At 49.4% G+C, this 20179-nt stretch overlaps 1 protein-coding gene across 1 annotated transcript in view; it reads left to right on the top strand.

The window, feature by feature from the left end:
* The window catches only part of LOC142683503 (phospholipid scramblase 2-like), a 31046-nt gene extending 13163 nt beyond the window's left edge, over positions 1-17883 (top strand). The window contains exons 6-7 of the mRNA XM_075847378.1: positions 5755-5883; positions 15688-17883. Of these exons, the coding sequence (XP_075703493.1) occupies positions 5755-5883; positions 15688-15741 (183 nt within the window). The 3' untranslated portion in view covers positions 15742-17883. The remainder of the gene's footprint in view (positions 1-5754; positions 5884-15687) is intronic.
* Positions 17884-20179: the final 2296 nt, after the last annotated feature.

Raw genomic sequence — 20179 nt, 5'->3', positions numbered from 1 at the left:
GCTATGATCCTGCCCCTCCTCCTGCAGGGTGATACATACAGAAGAGAGCTATGATACTGCCCCTCCTCCTGCAGGGTGATATATACAGAAGAGAGCTATGATCCTTCTCCTCCTCCTGCAGGGTGATATATACAGAAGAGAGCTATGATCCTGCTCCTCCTCCTGCAGGGTGATCCATACAGAAGAGAGCTATGATCCTGCCCCTCCTCCTGCAGGGTGATATATATAGGAGAGCTATGATCCTTCCCCTCCTCCTGCAGGGTGATATATACAGAAGAGAGCTATGATCCTGCCCCTCCTCCTGCAGGGTGATATATACAATAGAGAGCTATGATCCTGCCCCTCCTCCTGCAGGGTGATATATATATAAAGAAGAGAGCTATGATCCTGCCCCTCCTCCTGCAGGGTGATACATACAGAAGAGAGCTATGATCCTGCCACTCCTCCTGCAGGGTGATTTATACAGAAGAGAGCTATGATCCTGCCCCTCCTCCTGCAGGGTGATATATATACAGAAGAGCGCTATGATCCTGCCCCTCCTCCTGCAGGGTGATATATACAGAAGAGAGCTATGATACTGTCCCTCCCCCTGCAGGGTGATATATACAGAAGAGAGCTATGATGCGGCCCCTCCTGCAGGGTGATATATATACAGAAGAGAGCTATGATCCTGTTCCACCTCCTGCAGGGTGATATATACAGAAGAGCGCTATGATCCTGCAGCTCCTCCTGCAGGGTGATATATATAGAAGAGAGCTATGATCCTGCCCCTCCTCCTGCAGGGTGATATATGCAGAAGAGAGCTATGATCCTGCCCCTCCTCCTGCAGGGTGATATATATAGAAGAGAGCAATGATCCTGCCCCTCCTCCTGCAGGGTGATATATATAGAAGAGAGCTATGATCCTGCCCCTCCCCCTGCAGGGTGATACATATAGAAGAGAGCTATGATCCTGCCCCTCCCCCTGCAGGGTGATACATATAGAAGAGAGCTATGATCTTGCCCCTCCTCCTGCAGGGTGATATATACAGAAGAGAGCTATGATCCTGCCCCTCCTCCTGCAGGGATATATATATACAGAAGAGAGCTATGATACTGCCCCTCCTCCTGCAGGGTGATACATACAGAAGAGAGCTATGATCCTGCCCCTCCTCCTGCAGGGTGATATATACAGAAGAGATATATGATCCTTCTCCTCCTTCTGCAGGGTGATATATACAGAAGAGAGCTATGATCCTGCCCCTCCCCCTGCAGGGTGATATATACAGAAGAGAGCTATGATACTGCCCCTCCTCCTGCAGGGTGATATATATAGGAGAGCTATGAACCTGCCCCTCCTCCTGCAGGGTGATATATACAGAAGAGAGCTATGATCCTGCTCCTCCCCCTGCAGGGTGATACATACAGAAGAGAGCTATGATCCTGCCCCTCCTCCTGCAGGGTGATATATACAGTAGAGAGCTATGATCCTGCCCCTCCTCCGGCAGGGTGATATATATATATATATATATATATATATATAGAAGAGAGCTGTGATCCTGCCCCTCCTCCTGCAGGGTGATATATACAGAAGAGAGCTGTGATCCTGCCCCTCCTCCTGCAGGGTGATATATACAGAAGAGAGCTATGATCCTGCCCCTCCTCCTGCAGGGTGATATCTACAGAAGAGAGCTATGATCCTACTCCTCCCTCTGCAGGGTGATACATATAGAAGAGAGCTATGATACTGCCCCTCCCTGCAGGGTGATATATACAGAAGAGAGCTATGATCCTGCCCCTCCTCCTGCAGGGTGATACATACAGAAGAGAGCTATGATACTGCCCCTCCTCCTGCAGGGTGATATATACAGAAGAGAGCTATGATCCTTCTCCTCCTCCTGCAGGGTGATATATACAGAAGAGAGCTATGATCCTGCCCCTCCTCCTGCAGGGTGATCCATACAGAAGAGAGCTATGATCCTGCCCCTCCTCCTGCAGGGTGATATATACAGAAGAGAGCTATGATCCTGCCCCTCCTCCTGCAGGGTGATATATGCAGAAGAGAGCTATGATCCTGCCCCTCCTCCTGCAGGGTGATATATATAGAAGAGAGCAATGATCCTGCCCCTCCTCCTGCAGGGTGATATATATAGAAGAGAGCTATGATCCTGCCCCTCCCCCTGCAGGGTGATACATATAGAAGAGAGCTATGATCCTGCCCCTCCTCCTGCAGGGTGATACATACAGAAGAGAGCTATGATCCTGCCCCTCCTCCTGCAGGGTGATATATACAGAAGAGATATATGATCCTTCTCCTCCTCCTGCAGGGTGATATATACAGAAGAGAGCTATGATCCTGCCCCTCCCCCTGCAGGGTGATATATACAGAAGAGAGCTATGATACTGCCCCTCCTCCTGCAGGGTGATATATACAGAAGAGAGCTATGATCCTTCTCCTCCTCCTGCAGGGTGATATATACAGAAGAGAGCTATGATCCTGCTCCTCCTCCTGCAGGGTGATATATATAGGAGCGCTATGATCCTGCCCCTCCTCCTGCAGGGTGATATATACAGAAGAGAGCTATGATCCTGCTCCTCCCCCTGCAGGGTGATACATACAGAAGAGAGCTATGATCCTGCCCCTCCTCCTGTAGGGTGATATATACAGTAGAGAGCTATGATCCTGCCCCTCCTCCGGCAGGGTGATATATATATATATATATATAGAAGAGAGCTGTGATCCTGCCCCTCCTCCTGCAGGGTGATATATACAGAAGAGAGCTATGATCCTACTCCTCCCTCTGCAGGGTGATACATATAGAAGAGAGCTATGATACTGCCCCTCCCTGCAGGGTGATATATACAGAAGAGAGCTATGATCCTGCCCCTCCTCCTGCAGGGTGATACATACAGAAGAGAGCTATGATACTGCCCCTCCTCCTGCAGGGTGATATATACAGAAGAGAGCTATGATCCTTCTCCTCCTCCTGCAGGGTGATATATACAGAAGAGAGCTATGATCCTGCTCCTCCTCCTGCAGGGTGATCCATACAGAAGAGAGCTATGATCCTGCCCCTCCTCCTGCAGGGTGATATATACAGAAGAGAGCTATGATCCTGCTCCTCCTCCTGCAGGGTGATATATATAGGAGAGCTATGATCCTTCCCCTCCTCCTGCAGGGTGATATATACAGAAGAGAGCTATGATCCTGCCCCTCCTCCTGCAGGGTGATATATACAATAGAGAGCTATGATCCTGCCCCTCCTCCTGCAGGGTGATATATATATAAAGAAGAGAGCTATGATCCTGCCCCTCCTCCTGCAGGGTGATACATACAGAAGAGAGCTATGATCCTGCCACTCCTCCTGCAGGGTGATTTATACAGAAGACAGCTATGATCCTGCCGCTCCCCCTGCAGGGTGATACATATAGAAGAGAGCTATGATCCTGCCCCTCCTCCTGCAGGGTGATATATATACAGAAGAGCGCTATGATCCTGCCCCTCCTCCTGCAGGGTGATATATACAGAAGAGAGCTATGATGCTGCCCCTCCTCCTGCAGGGTGATATATATACAGAAGAGAGCTATGATCCTGTTCCACCTCCTGCAGGGTGATATATACAGAAGAGCGCTATGATCCTGCCCCTCCTCCTGCAGGGTGATATATATAGAAGAGAGCTATGATCCTGCCCCTCCTCCTGCAGGGTGATATATGCAGAAGAGAGCTATGATCCTGCCCCTCCTCCTGCAGGGTGATATATATAGAAGAGAGCAATTATCCTGCCCCTCCTCCTACAGGGTGATATATATAGAAGAGAGCTATGATCCTGCCCCTCCCCCTGCAGGGTGATACATATAGAAGAGAGCTATGATCCTGCCCCTCCTCCTGCAGGGTGATACATACAGAAGAGAGCTATGATCCTGCCCCTCCTCCTGCAGGGTGATATATACAGAAGAGATATATGATCCTTCTCCTCCTCCTGCAGGGTGATATATACAGAAGAGAGCTATGATCCTGCCCCTCCCCCTGCAGGGTGATATATACAGAAGAGAGCTATGATACTGCCCCTCCTCCTGCAGGGTGATATATACAGAAGAGAGCTATGATCCTTCTCCTCCTCCTGCAGGGTGATATATACAGAAGAGAGCTATGATCCTGCTCCTCCTCCTGCAGGGTGATATATATAGGAGAGCTATGATCCTGCCCCTCCTCCTGCAGGGTGATATATACAGAAGAGAGCTATGATCCTGCTCCTCCCCCTGCAGGGTGATACATACAGAAGAGAGCTATGATCCTGCCCCTCCTCCTGCAGGGTAATATATAAAGAGAGCTATGATCCTGCCCCTCCTACTGCAGGGTGATATATATAGAAGAGTGCTATGATCCTGCTCCTCCTGCAGGGTGATCCATACAGAAGAGAGCTATGATCCTGCCCCTCCTCCTGCAGGGTGATGTATACAGAAGAGAGATATGATCCTGCTCCTCCTCCTGCAGGGTGATATATATAGGAGAGCTATGATCCTTCCCCTCCTCCTGCAGGGTGATATATACAGTAGAGAGCTATGATCCTGCTCCTCCTCCTGCCGGGTGATATATATAGGAGAGCGCTATGATCCTGCCCCTCCTCCTGCAGGGTGATATATACAGTAGAGAGCTATGATCCTGCCCCTCCTCCTGCAGGGTGATATATATATAGAAGAGAGCTATGATCCTGCTCCTCCTCCTGCAGGGTGATATATATAGGAGAGCTATGATCCTTCCCCTCCTCCTGCAGGGTGATATATACAGAAGAGAGCTATTATCCTGCCCCTCCTCCTTCAGGGTGATATATACAGTAGAGAGCTATGATCCTGCCCCCCCTCCTGCAGGGTGATATATACAGAAGAGAGCTATGATCCTGCCCCTCCTCCTGCAGGGTGATATATACAGAAGAGAGCTATGATCCTGCCCCTCCTCCTGCAGGGTGATATATATATAGAAGAGAGCTATGATCCTGCCCCTCGTCATGCAGGGTGATATATACTGAAGAGAGCTATGATCCTGCCACTCCTCCTGCAGGGTGATATATATATATATATATATATATATATATATATATATAGAAGAGAGCTATGATCCTGCTCCTCTTCCTGCAGGGTGATATATACAGAAGAGAGCTGTGATCCTGCCCCTCCTCCTGCAGGGTGATATATACAGAAGAGAGCTATGATCCTGCCCCTCCTCCTGCAGGGTGATATATACAGAAGAGAGCTATGATCCTGCCCCTCCTCCTGCAGGGTGATATATATATAGAAGAGAGCTCTGATCCTGCTCCTCCTCCTGCAGGGTGATATATATATATTTATATATAGGAGAGCTATGATCCTTCCCCTCCTCCTGCAGGGTGATATATACAGAAGAGAGCTATGATCCTGCCCCTCCCCCTGCAGGGTGATACATATAGAAGAGAGCTATGATCCTGCCCCTCCCCCTGCAGGGTGATATATATAGAAGACAGCTATGATCCTGCCCCTCCTCCTGCAGGGTGATATATACAGAAGAGAGCTATGATCCTGCCCCTCCTCCTGCAGGGTGATATATACAGAAGAGAGCTATGATCCTGCTCCTCCTGCAGGGTGATCCATACAGAAGAGAGCTATGATCCTGCCCCTCCTCCTGCAGGGTGATATATACAGAAGAGAGCTATGATCCTGCCCCTCCTCCTGCAGGGTGATATATACAGAAGAGAGCTATGATCCTGCCCCTTCCTCATCCATTCTTTCTCTCTATTTAAGGTGAAGTCTCGGGATGAGCAGAACATTGTGGGGATTATTAAGACAGAGAGTGATCATCTTCTGCTTTCCTTCCCGTTGGACCTGGAGGTGACGGTGAAGGCAATGTTGTTGTCCTCTGCCATGTATCTGGTGAGTTCTTGTTTACATATTGGATGAGGAATATCTCCAGGAGAGGACAGAGGATATAAGTCAGTGATGTCTCCTGTGACAGATCATCTGCCGGCGTCATTTCATTAATTAGCCTTGTGTTCTATAGATTTCCCCCACAATGATGTCCTAATAGTGAAGATATAAATCCACTGTTCCCACCATAGTTCTATCACTACGGTAGTGTTATCATAGCAAATCCTGACTCCCTACCTCTGTGCTCCTACTATTTCCTCTTCTTTTTACCCTGCTTTTCCCTTTCCTTCCCATTTTTTTCCTAGTTTTTCAGCTCCATCTCCTCTGATTCCTCTCTCTTCTCCCCCTCTTCTATCAAGGTCTGGAAGCAGATTTGAAGTCTAGTGTCTGAAACAACCAGGAAGGAGGGTGATAATGGCAAGAGCAGTGAAGTAACAGATCAGGTTCGGTACAAAGTTAAGCAGCAACAGGTTGAAGTGCAAGGCAGACACGTGGTCAGGAAACAATCCAAGTTTGGTACATAGATAAGTGGCAGCAGTTTTTAGCATAAGGCAGAGACATGATCAGGAAACAATCCAAGTGTAATGGCAGGAAGGAGGTGAAGGGAAAGGGAGCCCTAATCTACCCACCGCCCTGTCCCTGCCTACTTGCAACGACCCGCCCTAGGCGACGAGGTACAACTGGGCGGCGGTCCCTACGCTGGCTAAGTGCACAGGAAGACAAACAGGGAACACGCAAGGGAAGGGGCAGTAGCCACGGAACGCCACGAGGAAACGGGGCGGCGAACGAACAGTCAGGACCAGGACGAAGAGAGTACACCCAAGCGGGCACGGAGACAGAAGCAAGCCAGGGCAAGCAAAGCAGGTCAAGCAGAACTGCAGCAAGGCAGAAGCACGGCAGAAGCAGGCTGGAGCAAGCAGCAGTGGGGCCAGGAATCCAAAAGAATTACAAGCACTGAGGGAGAGCACAGGGCAGGTAATAAAGGGCAGGGGGTGGAGCTAACTCCGAGAGACCAGGCCGCGATAGGCTCTCCCACTCCTGAGCCTGCCACCCTGGTTGGTGGGAGATGGTGTCAGTCGAACAGGTCTGGCCTCAGGTGTGGATTGATTAATCCCAGGAGTATAGCTAGATGAAGTACCTGGCAGATCCCTAACAGTACTCCCCCTTTTATGAGGGGCCACCGGACCCTTACTAAGGGGACCCGGTTTAGTGGGGAAGAGGAGGTGGAACCTCCTGATCAATACCCCAGCGTGAACATCACGGGCAGGTACCCAAGTCCTCTCCTCCGGCCCGTATCCTCTCCAATGGACCAGGTACTGGAGGGAGCCCTGGACCATCCTACTGTCCATAATCTTGGCCACCTCGAATTCCACCCCCTCAGGGGTGAGAACGGGAACAGGAGGTATCCTCGAGGGGGACCAGGACGGGGAGCAGCGTTTAAGGAGGGAGGCATGGAAGACGTCATGTATGCGAAAGGATGGGGGGAGCTCCAGACGGAAGGATACAGGGTTGAGGACTTCAATGATCTTATAAGGTCCAATAAATCGGGGAGCAAACTTCCTGGACGGGACTTTAAGGCGCAAGTTCCTGGACGACAACCAGACCAAATCCCCGACGACAAACCGGGGGTTAGCAGAACGTCTACTATCCGCCTGAATCTTTTGTGCGCTCTGGGACGCCTCTAGGTTCTTCTGAACCTGGGCCCAGACAGTGCACAGTTCCCGATGAACCTCCTCTACCTCAGGATTATTGGAACAACCAGGGGAGACGGAGGAGAACCTTGGGTTAAACCCGAAATTACAGAAAAACGGGGAGACCCCTGACGAGTTACTGACCCGGTTATTCAGGGAAAATTCAGCAAGGGGAAGGAATGAGACCCAATCGAATTGACAGTCAGAGATGAAACACCTTAAATATTGTTCCAGGGATTGGTTGGTCCTTTCCGTTTGGCCATTAGTTTCGGGATGGAAGGCGGAGGAGAAGGACAGATCAATCTCCAACTTTTTACAAAAAGCTCTCCAAAATAAGGAAACAAATTGTACCCCTCTGTCAGAAACGATATTGACTGGGGCCCCATGGAGACGCAGGATGTGTTTCACAAACAAAGAAGCTAACGTCTTGGCGTTAGGTAGCTTCTTAAGGGGCACAAAGTGGCACATCTTGCTGAAGCGGTCGACTACCACCCACACCACCGACTTGCCCTGAGATGGAGGCAAATCGGTGATAAAATCCATGGAGATATGGGTCCAAGGTCTCTGGGGAATGGGCAAGGAACGTAGTAGGCCCGCAGGTCGGGACCTAGGGGTTTTGGACCTAGCGCAAACCTCACAGGCGGCGACGTAAGCCCTAACATCTTTAGGCAACCCAGGCCACCAATAGTTTCTGGTAATGAGGTGTTTGGTGCCCAAGATGCCAGGATGACCAGATAGAGCGGAGTCATGGTTTTCCCTGAGTACCCTCAGCCGGTATTGCAGGGGAACAAACAGTTTGTCCCCAGGGACGTTCCCGGGAGCTGCACCCTGATCAGCCGCGATATCAGAAGCTAAATCAGAATCCGTGGCAGAGACGATTATACCAGGGGGTAAAATACAAGCGGGATCCTTCTCGGAAGGAGGATTGGCCATGAAACTACGTGACAGAGCGTCAGCCTTAATATTCTTGGACCCAGCCCTATAGGTAACCAAGAAATTAAATCTGGTAAAGAATAGTGCCCACCGAGCTTGTCTAGGATTAAGCCTCCGGGCCGATTCTAGGAAAACCAGATTCTTGTGATCCGTAAGGACCGTTACCTGGTGTCTGGCCCCCTCCAGGAAGTGCCGCCACTCCTCAAAAGCCCATTTAATGGCTAGAAGTTCGCGGTTGCCAATATCATAGTTACTCTCCGTGGGCGAAAACTTCCTAGAGAAGTAAGCACAGGGGCGGAGATGGGTGAGGGAGCTGGTACCCTGGGACAAGACGGCCCCCACTCCCACCTCGGAAGCGTCAACCTCCACAATAAATGGCTCCTCTTGGTTGGGCTGAATCAGCACGGGGGCCGAGATAAAGCACTTCTTGAGAGTCTCAAAGGCCTGGACGGCCTCAGGGGGCCAATGGAGGACATCGGCACCCTTGCGGGTAAGGTCCGTAAGAGGCTTAGCGACGACCGAGAAGTTGGCAATAAATCTCCTGTAATAGTTGGCGAACCCTAAAAAACACTGTAACGCCTTAAGGGAGGCAGGTTGGACCCATTCCGCCACAGCTTGAACCTTGGCAGGGTCCATGCGGAATTCATGAGGAGTGAGGATTTGCCCTAAAAATGGTATCTCCTGTACCCCAAAGACACATTTTTCAGTCTTAGCAAACAGATTATTCTCCCGAAGGACCTGGAGCACCTTCCTGACATGCTCCACGTGGGAGGACCAGTCCTTGGAAAACACCAGTATGTCATCAAGGTACACAACAAGAAAATTACCTAGGTACTCTCTCAGGATTTCATTAATAAAATTCTGGAAGACAGCAGGGGCATTACACAACCCAAAGGGCATGACCAGGTATTCGAAATGACCCTCGGGTGTGTTGAACGCAGTTTTCCACTCATCCCCCTCTTTGATGCGGATAAGGTTATATGCCCCCCGTAGATCGAACTTAGAAAACCATTGGGCTCCCTGAACCTGATTAAAAAGATCCGGAATCAAAGGAAGTGGGTACTGGTTCCTTACGGTGACCTTATTCAGGTTACGATAATCAATGCACGGCCTAAGACCACCATCCTTCTTCCCCACGAAGAAGAAGCCAGCACCTACAGGAGAAGTCGAGGGGCGAATGAAACCCTTGGCCAGGCATTCTTGGATATACACCCTCATCGCTTCACGTTCAGGACATGAAAGATTAAATATCCTACCCTTAGGAAGCTTGGCACCAGGCACCAAATCGATAGCGCAATCGTAATCTCTATGGGGGGGGCAACACCTCGGAGGCCTCCTTAGAAAACACATCGGCGAAGTCCTGAACAAACTCAGGAAGCGTGTTTACCTCCTCCCGGGGAGAAATAGAGTTAACAGAAAGACATGACATAAGACATTCATTACCCCATTTGGTGAGATCCCCAGTATTCCAATCAAATGTGGGATTATGCAACTGCAACCAGGGAAGGCCTAAAACCAGATCAGACGATAATCCCTGCATCACCAGTACAGAGCACTGCTCCAAATGCATGGAGCCAACCAGGAGTTCAAAAACAGGAGTATGCTGAGTAAAATAACCATTAGCAAGGGGGGTTGAGTCGATTCCTACTACAGGGATAGGATAAGGTAAATCAATACAAGGCATCTTTAGAGACATAGCAAATTCCACAGACATGATATTAGCAGATGAGCCAGAATCCACGAAAGCACTGCCCGTGGCAGACCGGCCAGCAAACGAGACCTGAAAGGGAAGCAAAATTTTATTGCGTTTCACATTAACGGGAAATACCTGTGCGCCCAAGTGACCTCCCCGATGGTCACTTAGGCGCGGAAGTTTTCCGGCTTCTTATTCTTGCGCCTGGGACAGGTGTTCAGTAGATGCTTGTCGTCCCCACAGTAGAAGCAGAGACCATTCATTCTGCGAAACTCCCTACGTTGTCGAGGGGACATGGAGGCCCCGAGTTGCATAGGTACCTCCGAGTCCTCCGTGGAGGGGCGAGGAGACGGGACCTCGGGGGGAATCGCAGAAAAGTCAGAGGGGAGCACACTGAAGCGTTCTAGCTGACGTTCCCTGAGACGTCGGTCAAGTCGTACTGCTAGGGCCATAACCTGGTCAAGGGAGTCAGGCGAGGGGTAGCTAACCAGCAGATCCTTCAGGGCGTCAGATAATCCTAACCTAAACTGGCACCTTAGGGCCGGATCGTTCCACTGAGAAGCTACGCACCACTTCCTAAAATCAGAACAGTATTCCTCAACCGGTCTCCTACCCTGACGTAAGGTCACCAGCTGACTCTCGGCTAAAGCAGTCCTGTCAGTCTCGTCGTAAAGGAGTCCGAGGGCAGAGAAAAAACGATCAACAGAGGAAAGTTCAGGGGCGTCAGGAGCCAAGGAGAAGGCCCACTCTTGGGGCCCTTCCTGGAGTCGGGATATGATGATACCCACCCGCTGGTTCTCGGAACCTGAGGAGTGGGGCTTTAGGCGGAAATACAGTCTGCAACTCTCCCGGAAGGAGAGAAACGTCTTACGGTCCCCTGAAAACAGGTCAGGTAACTTGAGGTCGGGTTCTAGAGGTGAGGTGAGGGGCACTACTAAAGCAGCGTCACCCTGATTGACCCTTTGGGCCAGGGCCTGGACCTGTAGGGAGAGGCCCTGCATCTGCTGGGTCAGGGTCTCAAGGGGGTCCATGATAGCGTCAGCGTAGGAGAAATGGTAGACTAGGTAAGGGCTTGTAATTATGTAATGGCAGGAAGGAGGTGAAGGGAAAGTGAGCCCTAATCTACCCACCGCCCTGTCCCTGCCTACTTGCAACGACCCGCCCTAGGCGACGAGGTACAACTGGGCGGCGGTCCCTACGCTGGCTAAGTGCACAGGAAAACAAACAGGGAACACGCAAGGGAAGGGGCAGTAGCCACGGAACGCCACGAGGAAACGGGGCGGCGAACGAACAGTCAGGACCAGGACGAAGTGAGTACACCCGAGCGGGCACGGAGACAGAAGCAAGCCAGGGCAAGCAAAGCAGGTCAAGCAGAACTGCAGCAAGGCAGAAGCACGGCAGAAGCAGGCTGGAGCAAGCAGCAGTGGGGCCAGGAATCCAAAAGAATTACAAGCACTGAGGGAGAGCACAGGGCAGGTAATAAAGGGCAGGGGGCGGAGCTAACTCCGAGAGACCAGGCCGCGATAGGCTCTCCCACTCCTGAGCCTGCCACCCTGGTTGGTGGGAGATGGTGTCAGTCAAACAGGTCTGGCCTCAGGTGTGGATTGATTAATCCCAGGAGTATAGCTAGATGAAGTACCTGGCAGATCCCTAACACCAAGTTTGGTACATAGATAAGTGGCAGAAATTTTTAGTATAAGGCAGAGACATGGTCAGGAAACAATACAAGTTTGGTACATAGATAAGAGGCAGACATTTTTAGCATAAGGCAGAGACGTGGTCTGGAAACAATACAAGTTTGGTATGTAGATAAGTGGCAGCAGTTTTTAGCACAAGGCAAAGACGTGGTCAGGACACAATCCAAGTTTGGTACATAGATAAGTGGCAACAGATTGTAACTCAATAGTCATGGAGGAAGTGCAATGATCAGGCTTATATAGGAAGCCAAAAGGGCAAGACTAATCAGGTAATCAAGCAAGGAATCTAGTGAGGCAAGAATCAGGAGAACTTACTCAACAGATTCAACAGTAAAGCTGTCCAGCATCACCGGTATATAAGTGAGAAGAGCTACTCCCTGAGAAGAGCTACTGCCTGGAGCACAGGATTTTCTGTATACGAATTCTGACAATGCTCCCCATTTTCCAGGATGTCATTTTGGACATCCTAGAGGCTGGCTTGTTAGAAATATCTCTGATGAAATTACTTTGTAAACCTAGGAGCATTAACATTGTTTCCTATTTCCCAATAATTCTCCTTCTACTGGATCAGGTACTACAGCATATCCTGATCGATTCTGAAATCCAAGATCTTGTCAATAATATATTATTCTTCTCTGTGCACATTCACTGGTGGTGGAGGAGGCAAATAGTGGGAAAGAAAAGAAAGGTGGGAAAGAAGAGCAAGAAGAGAAAGGTGGGAAAGAATAGAAAGAAGAGAAAGGTGGTAATGAAGAGGAAGAAGATAAAGGTGGGTAAGAAGAGACAGGTGGAAAAGAATAGAAAGGTGGGAAATAAGAGAAAGGTGGAAAAGAAGAAAAAGGTGGGAAAGAAGAGAAAGGTGGAAAAGAAGGGAAAGGTGGGAAAGAAGGGAAAGCTGGGAAAGAAGAGAAAGATGAGAATGAAGAGAAAGGTGGGAAAGAAGAGAAAGGTGGGAAGGAAGAGAAAGGTGGGAAAGAATAGAAAGAAGAGAAAGGTGGGAAAGAATAGAAAAAATAGAAATGTGGGAAAGAGGTGAAATGTGGGAAAGAGGTGAAAGGTGGGAAAGAAGAGAAAGGTGGGAAAGAAGAGAAAGGTGGGAAAGAAGAGAAAGGTGGAAAAGAAGGGAAAGGTGGAAAAGAAGGGAAAGGTGGGAAAGAAGAGAAAGGTGAGAATGAAGAGAAAGGTGGAAAAGAAGGGAAAGGTGGAAAAGAAGGGAAAGGTGGGAAAGAAGAGAAAGATGAGAATGAAGAGAAAGGTGGGAAAGAAGAGAAAGGTGGGAAGGAAGAGAAAGGTGGGAAAGAATAGAAAGGTGGGAAAGAATAGAAAAAATAGAAATGTGGGAAAGAGGAGAAAGGTGGGAAAGAAGAGAAAGGTGGGAAAGAAGAGAGGTGGAAAAGAAGGGAAAGGTGGAAAAGAAGGGAAAGGTGGGAAAGAAGAGAAAGGTGAGAATGAAGAGAAAGGTGGGAAAGAAGAGAAAGGTGGGAAAAAAGAGAAAGGTGAGAAAGGTGGGAAAGAAGAGAAATAAAGAGAAATGTAGGAAAGAAGAGAAAAGTGGTAAAAAAGAAAAAGGTGGGAAAGAAGAGAAAGGTGGGAAAGAAGAGAAAGGTGGGAAAGAAGAGAAAGGTGGGAAAGAAGAGAAAGGTGGGAAGGAAGAGAAAGGTGGGAAAGAATATAAAGAAGAGAAAGGTGGGAAAGAATAGAAAAAATAGAAATGTGGGAAAGAGGAGAAAGGTGGGAATGACTTCTGAACGTTTTCATAACTTTTTTATGTCTTTTAATAAGATCTAAAAATAAAACGAAACCTTTTTTTTGCAATATTAAAGAAATGTTGAAGAGTTTTAAACAACTTAATTTTACCATCCACAAAAAATGGGACCTCGATGTGATAAATTGTTTTCTCCCAAACTTTATCCCCTAAATATCTGAGATTAGAATGATCCTATGATGGGGAGCGCCTCGGTGCCCCTTTTATTTTAAATAATTTATTTTTAGTTCTTTCCAACTTTTTTCGAGGGTCTTACTCAAGGAATCTGCGTTAAACTTCCCAGTTGATATTTGAACTGTTTCTATAAGTTTAACTATATAGAAATATATTCAGGTACAGAATGATTAGAAACTGAGAACACGCAGACTAAGGGCTTATTGACACCAACGTGGGGAAACTCGGGCGCGATAAACGGCCGTTTTTCACATCCGAGTTTCACCCTTGTGGGACCCGTTTGTGCGATATCCTTCTCTGTCCCGCTCCTCCTCGCCTCGTATAGACTAGAGGAGCCTCCTGCTGGTTCAGCAGCTTCTACGGACAGTGCAGCCTCCGCAGGGATTACTCCGGGACATCGGAGCACGGGCAGAGACACAGGTCCCCGAACGTCCAGGACATCACAAAACTTCTCACATCTCTGAACTTTTATATTTTTTGGGGTTGGCCAATCAGAAACAGCCTTAAAATGAAGAGGGTCCATACTGAGACCTTCTGGAGATATAACGCACTCGAGACACTGGATTATAAGAAATGTCCCCAAAGTCACTTCACTGCATTATAGAAAAGAACCTCAAGAGCAGAAATCAGGAGAAGCAACAGATTTCTAATTGGAGCTGTCCAGCCGCACCAGGATCTCAATGAGAAGAGTTAGCGCCTGGGGGACGGGAGTTTCCGGACCCCAACCCTGACGTCTTCTTTTATCTTTCTCCTCTTTCCCCTCCCTCTTCACAACCCCTCCCCTTCTCCTTTTTCCTCCCCATCCTCCTCCTCTTCCTTCCCATCCTCCTCCTCTTCCTTCCCATCCTCCTCCTCTTCCTTTTCCTTCCCCATCCTCCTCCTCTTCCTTTTCCTTCCCCATCCTCCTCTTCCCTCCCCATCCTCCTCCTCTTCCCTCCCCATCCTCCTCTTCCCTCTCCATCCTCCTCCTCTTCCACCTTTTTCTCCTCTTTTTGCCCCTCCTCCACCAGTGCTTCCTTCTTCTCTTCTTCCTCTTCCCTCTCCATCCTCCTCCACCTTTTCCCCCTCTTTTTGCCCCTCCTCCACCTTTTCCCCTCTTTTTGTCCCTCCTTCACCTTTACCCCCACTTTTTGCCCCTCCTTCACCTTTTCCCCCTCTTTTTGCCCCTCCTCCACCCTTTTCCCCTCTTTTTGCCCCTCCTCCACTTTTCCCCCTCTATTTGCCCCATCTCCACCTTTTTCTCCTCTTTTTGCCCCTCCTCCACCAGTGCTTCCTCCTTCTCTTCCTCTTCCCTCTCCATCCGCCCCCTCCTCCACCTTTCCCCCTCTATTTGCCCCTCCTCCACCTTTTCCTCCTCTTTTTGCCCCTCCTCCACCAGTGCTTCCTTCTTCTCTTCCTCCTCTTCCCTATCCATCCTCCTCCTCCTCCACCTTTTTTTCCTCTTTTTGCCCCTCCTCCACCTTTTCCTCCTCTTTTTGCCCCTCCTCCACCTTATCCCCCTCTTTTTGCCCCTCCTCCACCTTTCCCCCTCTATTTGCCCCTCCTCCACCTTTTTCTCCTCTTTTTGCCCCTCCTCCACCAGTGCTTCCTCCTTCTCTTCCTCCTCTTCCCTCTACATCCTCCTCCTCTTCCTTCTCCACCTCCACCTCTCCTCTTCCTCTTCCACCTTTTTCTCCTCTTTTTGCCCCTCCTCCACCTTTTTCTCCTCTTTTTGCCCCTCCTCCACCTTTTCCCCTCTTTTTGCCCCTCCTCCACCAGTGCTTCCTCCTCCTCTTCCGCCACCTCCCCTCCCCCTCTACTTTTAGGTAAGCCTTTGCAGTTTCTCTCATATTTAGCGGATTTTACTTTATTTTTCAGGATCATCTCATTAACGTTAAGAGGAGGAATCTGGAGATGCCACGCAGTTCATAAACGTCAAATAAGTAATACACCCTGCAGCATATCTCACCATTATCACCTGTATACAGCCACATGTATCTAGTAGCACCTTCTCCATCCACCAGCACAGTGCAGAGTATTACATCCTGGCACAACTTATCCTCCAGCTGCAGAGCATCACACCCAGCACAATATATCCTCCATCTGCAGAGCATCACACCCCAGCACAATGTATCCTCCAACTGCAGAGCATCACACCCCAGCACAATGTATCCTCCAACTGCAGAGCATCACACCTCAGCACAATTTATCCTCCAACTGCAGAGCATCACACCTCAGCACAATATATCCTCCAACTGCAGAGCATCACACCCAGCACAATGTATCCTCCATCTGCAGAGCATCACACCCAGCACAATGTATCCTCCATCTGCAGAGCATCACACCCCAGCACAATGTATCCTCCAACTGCAGAACATCACACCCAGCACAATGTATCCTCCATCTGCAGAGCATCACACCCAACACAATATATCCTCCATCTGCAGAGCATCACACCCAGCACAATATATCCCCCAACTGCAGAGCATCACACCCCAGCACAATATATCTTCCAACTGCAGAGCATCACACCTCAGCACAATATATCCTCCATCTGCAGAGCATCACACCCCAGCACAATGTATCCTCCATCTGCAGAGCATTACACCCAACACAATATATCCTCCATCTGCAGAGCATCACACCCAGCACAATATATCCCCCAACTGCAGAGCATCACACCCCAGCACAATATATCTTCCAACTGCAGAGCATCACACCTCAGCACAATATATCCTCCATCTGCAGAGCATCACACCCCAGCACAATGTATCCTCCATCTGCAGAGCATCACACCCAACACAATATATCCTCCATCTGCAGAGCATCACACCCCAGCATAATGTATCCTCCATCTGCAGAGCATCACACCCCAGCACAATGTATCCTCCAACTGCAGAGCATCACACCTCAGCACAATTTATCCTCCAACTGCAGAGCATCACACCCCAGCACAATGTATCCTCCAACTGCAGAGCATCACACCTCAGCACAATATATCCTCCAACTGCAGAGCATCACACCCAGCACAATATATCCTCCAACTGCAGAGCATCACACCCAGCACAATGTATCCTCCAACTGCAGAGCATCACACCCAGCACTATGTATCCTCCATCTGCAGAGCATCACACCCAGCACAATGTATCCTCCATCTGCAGAGCATCACACCCCAGCACAATGTATCCTCCAACTGCAGAGCATCACACCCCAGCACAATATATCCTCCAACTGCAGAGCATCACACCCAGCAGAATGTATCCTCCATCTGCAGAGCATCACACCCAGCACAATGTATCCTCCATCTGCAGAGCATCACACCCAGCACAATGTATCCTCCATCTGCAGAGCATCACACCCCAGCACAATGTATCCTCCAACTGCAGAGCATCACACCTCAGCACAATTTATCCTCCAACTGCAGAGCATCACACCCAGCACAATTGGTCCTCCAGCTGCAGAGAATCACACCCAGCACAATGTATCCTCCATCTGCAGAGCATCACACCCAGCACAATTTAACCTCCAGCTGCAGAGCATCACATCCTGCATTCTTCAGAACAATGCTCCTCATACCAAACCCTTGCACTGCAGAGCATCTCACTGCAGGGAAGGTCACTGGTCATCCCATTCTCAATTCCCACCTGCAGAACATTTAATCCTAAATCCTCCCACCTGCCGTTTTCATGGAAGTTTTTTGTGCCAAAGCCAGAAGTGGATCCCAAAAGAAGAAGCGTCCGATCCGCCTCCGCGCTCCTATATTCACTCGCGTGACTCAATAAACGGCGCGAGATTCCGGAATAAATGTGTATTCTTCTATAACCCCATCAGTGGCGTCCGACAACCTGACAACCCACATTCCCAGACAGCGTGTGTACAATATATTTCATGTGATTCTATTAATCTGATGTATTTGCAGTATCGTCCCGCTGAATAAACCTTGTAGCTGCCGCCGGCCGCGTCGCTCTCGCCTGTCACATGTCTGGTGGCTGAACATCTTTAACCCCTTCCACTTTTCACCTTCCTGACAGCCTCATTATTAAATCTGACGTGTGTCACTTTATGTGGTAAGAACTGTGGAGTGCTTTCACTTATCCAAACGATTCTGACATTTTCTTGTGACACATTGTACTTCATGTCAGAGGTAAAATTTGAATGTAGTCCTTTACTGTTCGTCTGTGGTCTCCCCCTTCTTGTGGCTGTTCTACGTCCCTCCTCATCAGCTCTGTAAAGCTGGACCCTCAGGAGAGCCCCCGTTTTATGGTTTCTATATTGATGAGAGAGCCGGAGCCCCTGCTATCAGATCTGATCCCGACAATTTAACCACTTAGATGCTGCAATCAATAGTGACTAGGGCATCTCAGCTGTCAGATAGAAGTCTCCGTCCTCCTACTCCTGCCAGGGGCCAGATCTTAGAAAAAAACGGTGACCTACTCCGTACACTGCAATACATGAATAATGAACCAGTGATCATACAATCGCCGGCTAAATCCTCTAGGGCACTGTGTGTGAAGACCTCCAGGGGAAAGTGTGAAGACCTCCGGGGGGGTCGCGAGCCACTGACTGATATCCCGTTTCTACTGTATCTGCATCCACAGGACGCAGATACAGTTGAATTCAATGCTGGAGTAAGGAGCTTATGACTCCCTGCTCCAGCATTCACTATGCAGTGAGCCGCTCGGCACAGACAGGCGCGATATAGTGACGCTCACTGCACAGACCGGAGGAGCAGAAGGATCTCCACCGGTCATGGGAACAGGCATAGGCGAGTATGAATTTTATTAGGCAGCTATAGGGGCATTATACTGGGGCAGCTATGGGGGGCATTATGCTGGGGCAGCTATGGGGGGCATTATACTGTGTAGGGGCAGCTATGGGGGGCATTATACTGTGTAGGGCTAGCTATGGGGGCATTATACTAGGGCAGCTATGGGGGTATTATAATGTGTAGGGGCAGCTATGGGGGCATTATACTGTGTAGGGGCAGCTATGGGGGCCATTATACTGTGTAGGGGTAGCTATGGGGGTCATTATACTGTGTGGAGGCAGCTATGGGGGTCATTATACTGTGTAGGGGCAGCTATGGGGGCATTATACTGTGTAGGGGCAGCTATGGAGACATAATACTGTGTAGGGGCAGCTATAGGGGCATTATACTGTGTAGGGGCAGCTATGGGGGCATTATACTGTGTAGGAGCAGCTATGGTGACATTACACTCTGTGGAGGCAGTTATGGGGGCATTATACTGTGTAGGGGTAGCTGTGGGGGTCATTATACTGTGTAGGGGTAGCTATGGGGTCATTATACTGTGTAGGGGTAGCTATGGGGGCATTATACTGAGTAGGGGCAACTATGGAGACATTATACTGTGTAGGACTAGCTATGGGGTCATTATACTGGGGCAGCTATGGGGGCATTATACTGTGTAGGGGCAGTTATGGGGACATTACAGTGTAGGGGCAGCTATGGGGTATTATACTGTGTAGGGCTAGCTATGGGGTCATTATACTGGGGCAGCTATGGGGGTCATTATACTGTGTAGGGATTGCAATGGGGGCATTATACTGTGCAGGGGTAGCTATGCAGGGCCATTATACTGTGTAGGGGCAGCTATGGGGACATTATACTGTGTAGGGGCAGCTATGGGGGCATTATACTGTGTAGGGGTAGCTATGGGGGCATTATATTGTGGAGGCAACTATGGGGACATCATACTGTGTAGGGGCAGCTATGGGGGCATTGTACTGTGTAGGGGCAGCTATGGGGGCATTATACTGTGTAGGGGTAGCTATGGGGGCATTATACTGTGTAGGGGCAGCTATGGGGGCATTATACTGTGTAGGGGTAGCTATGGGGGCATTATATTGTGGAGGCAACTATGGGGACATCATACTGTGTAGGGGCAGCTATGGGGGCATTATACTGTGTAGGAGCAGCTATGGTGACATTATACTGTGTAGGGGCAGCTATGGGGGCATTATACTGTGTAGGAGCAGCTATGGTGACATTATACTGTGTAGGGGCAGCTATGGGGGCATTATACTGTGTAGGGGCAGCTATGGGGACATTATACTGTGTAGGGGTAGCTATGGGGTCATTATACTGTGTAGGGGCAGCTATGGGGACATTATACTGTGTAGGGGCAGCTATGGGGTCATTATACTGTGTAGGGGCAGCTATGGGGGCATTATACTGTTCAGGGGTAGCTATGGGGGCATTATACTGTGTGGAGGCAGCTATGGGGGCATTATACTGTGTGGGGGCAACTATGGGGGCATTATACTGTGCGGGGGCAGCTATAGGGGGCATTATACTGTGTGGAGACAGCTATGGGGCCATTATACTGTGTAGAGGCAGCTATGGGGGCAT

This window comes from Rhinoderma darwinii (genome assembly GCF_050947455.1).
Source record: "Rhinoderma darwinii isolate aRhiDar2 chromosome 3 unlocalized genomic scaffold, aRhiDar2.hap1 SUPER_3_unloc_3, whole genome shotgun sequence".
In the NCBI taxonomy this organism is placed as follows: Eukaryota; Metazoa; Chordata; class Amphibia; order Anura; family Rhinodermatidae; genus Rhinoderma; species Rhinoderma darwinii.
Note: the sequence above shows the minus strand (reverse complement) of the source record. Positions and strands in the feature narration are given on the sequence as shown.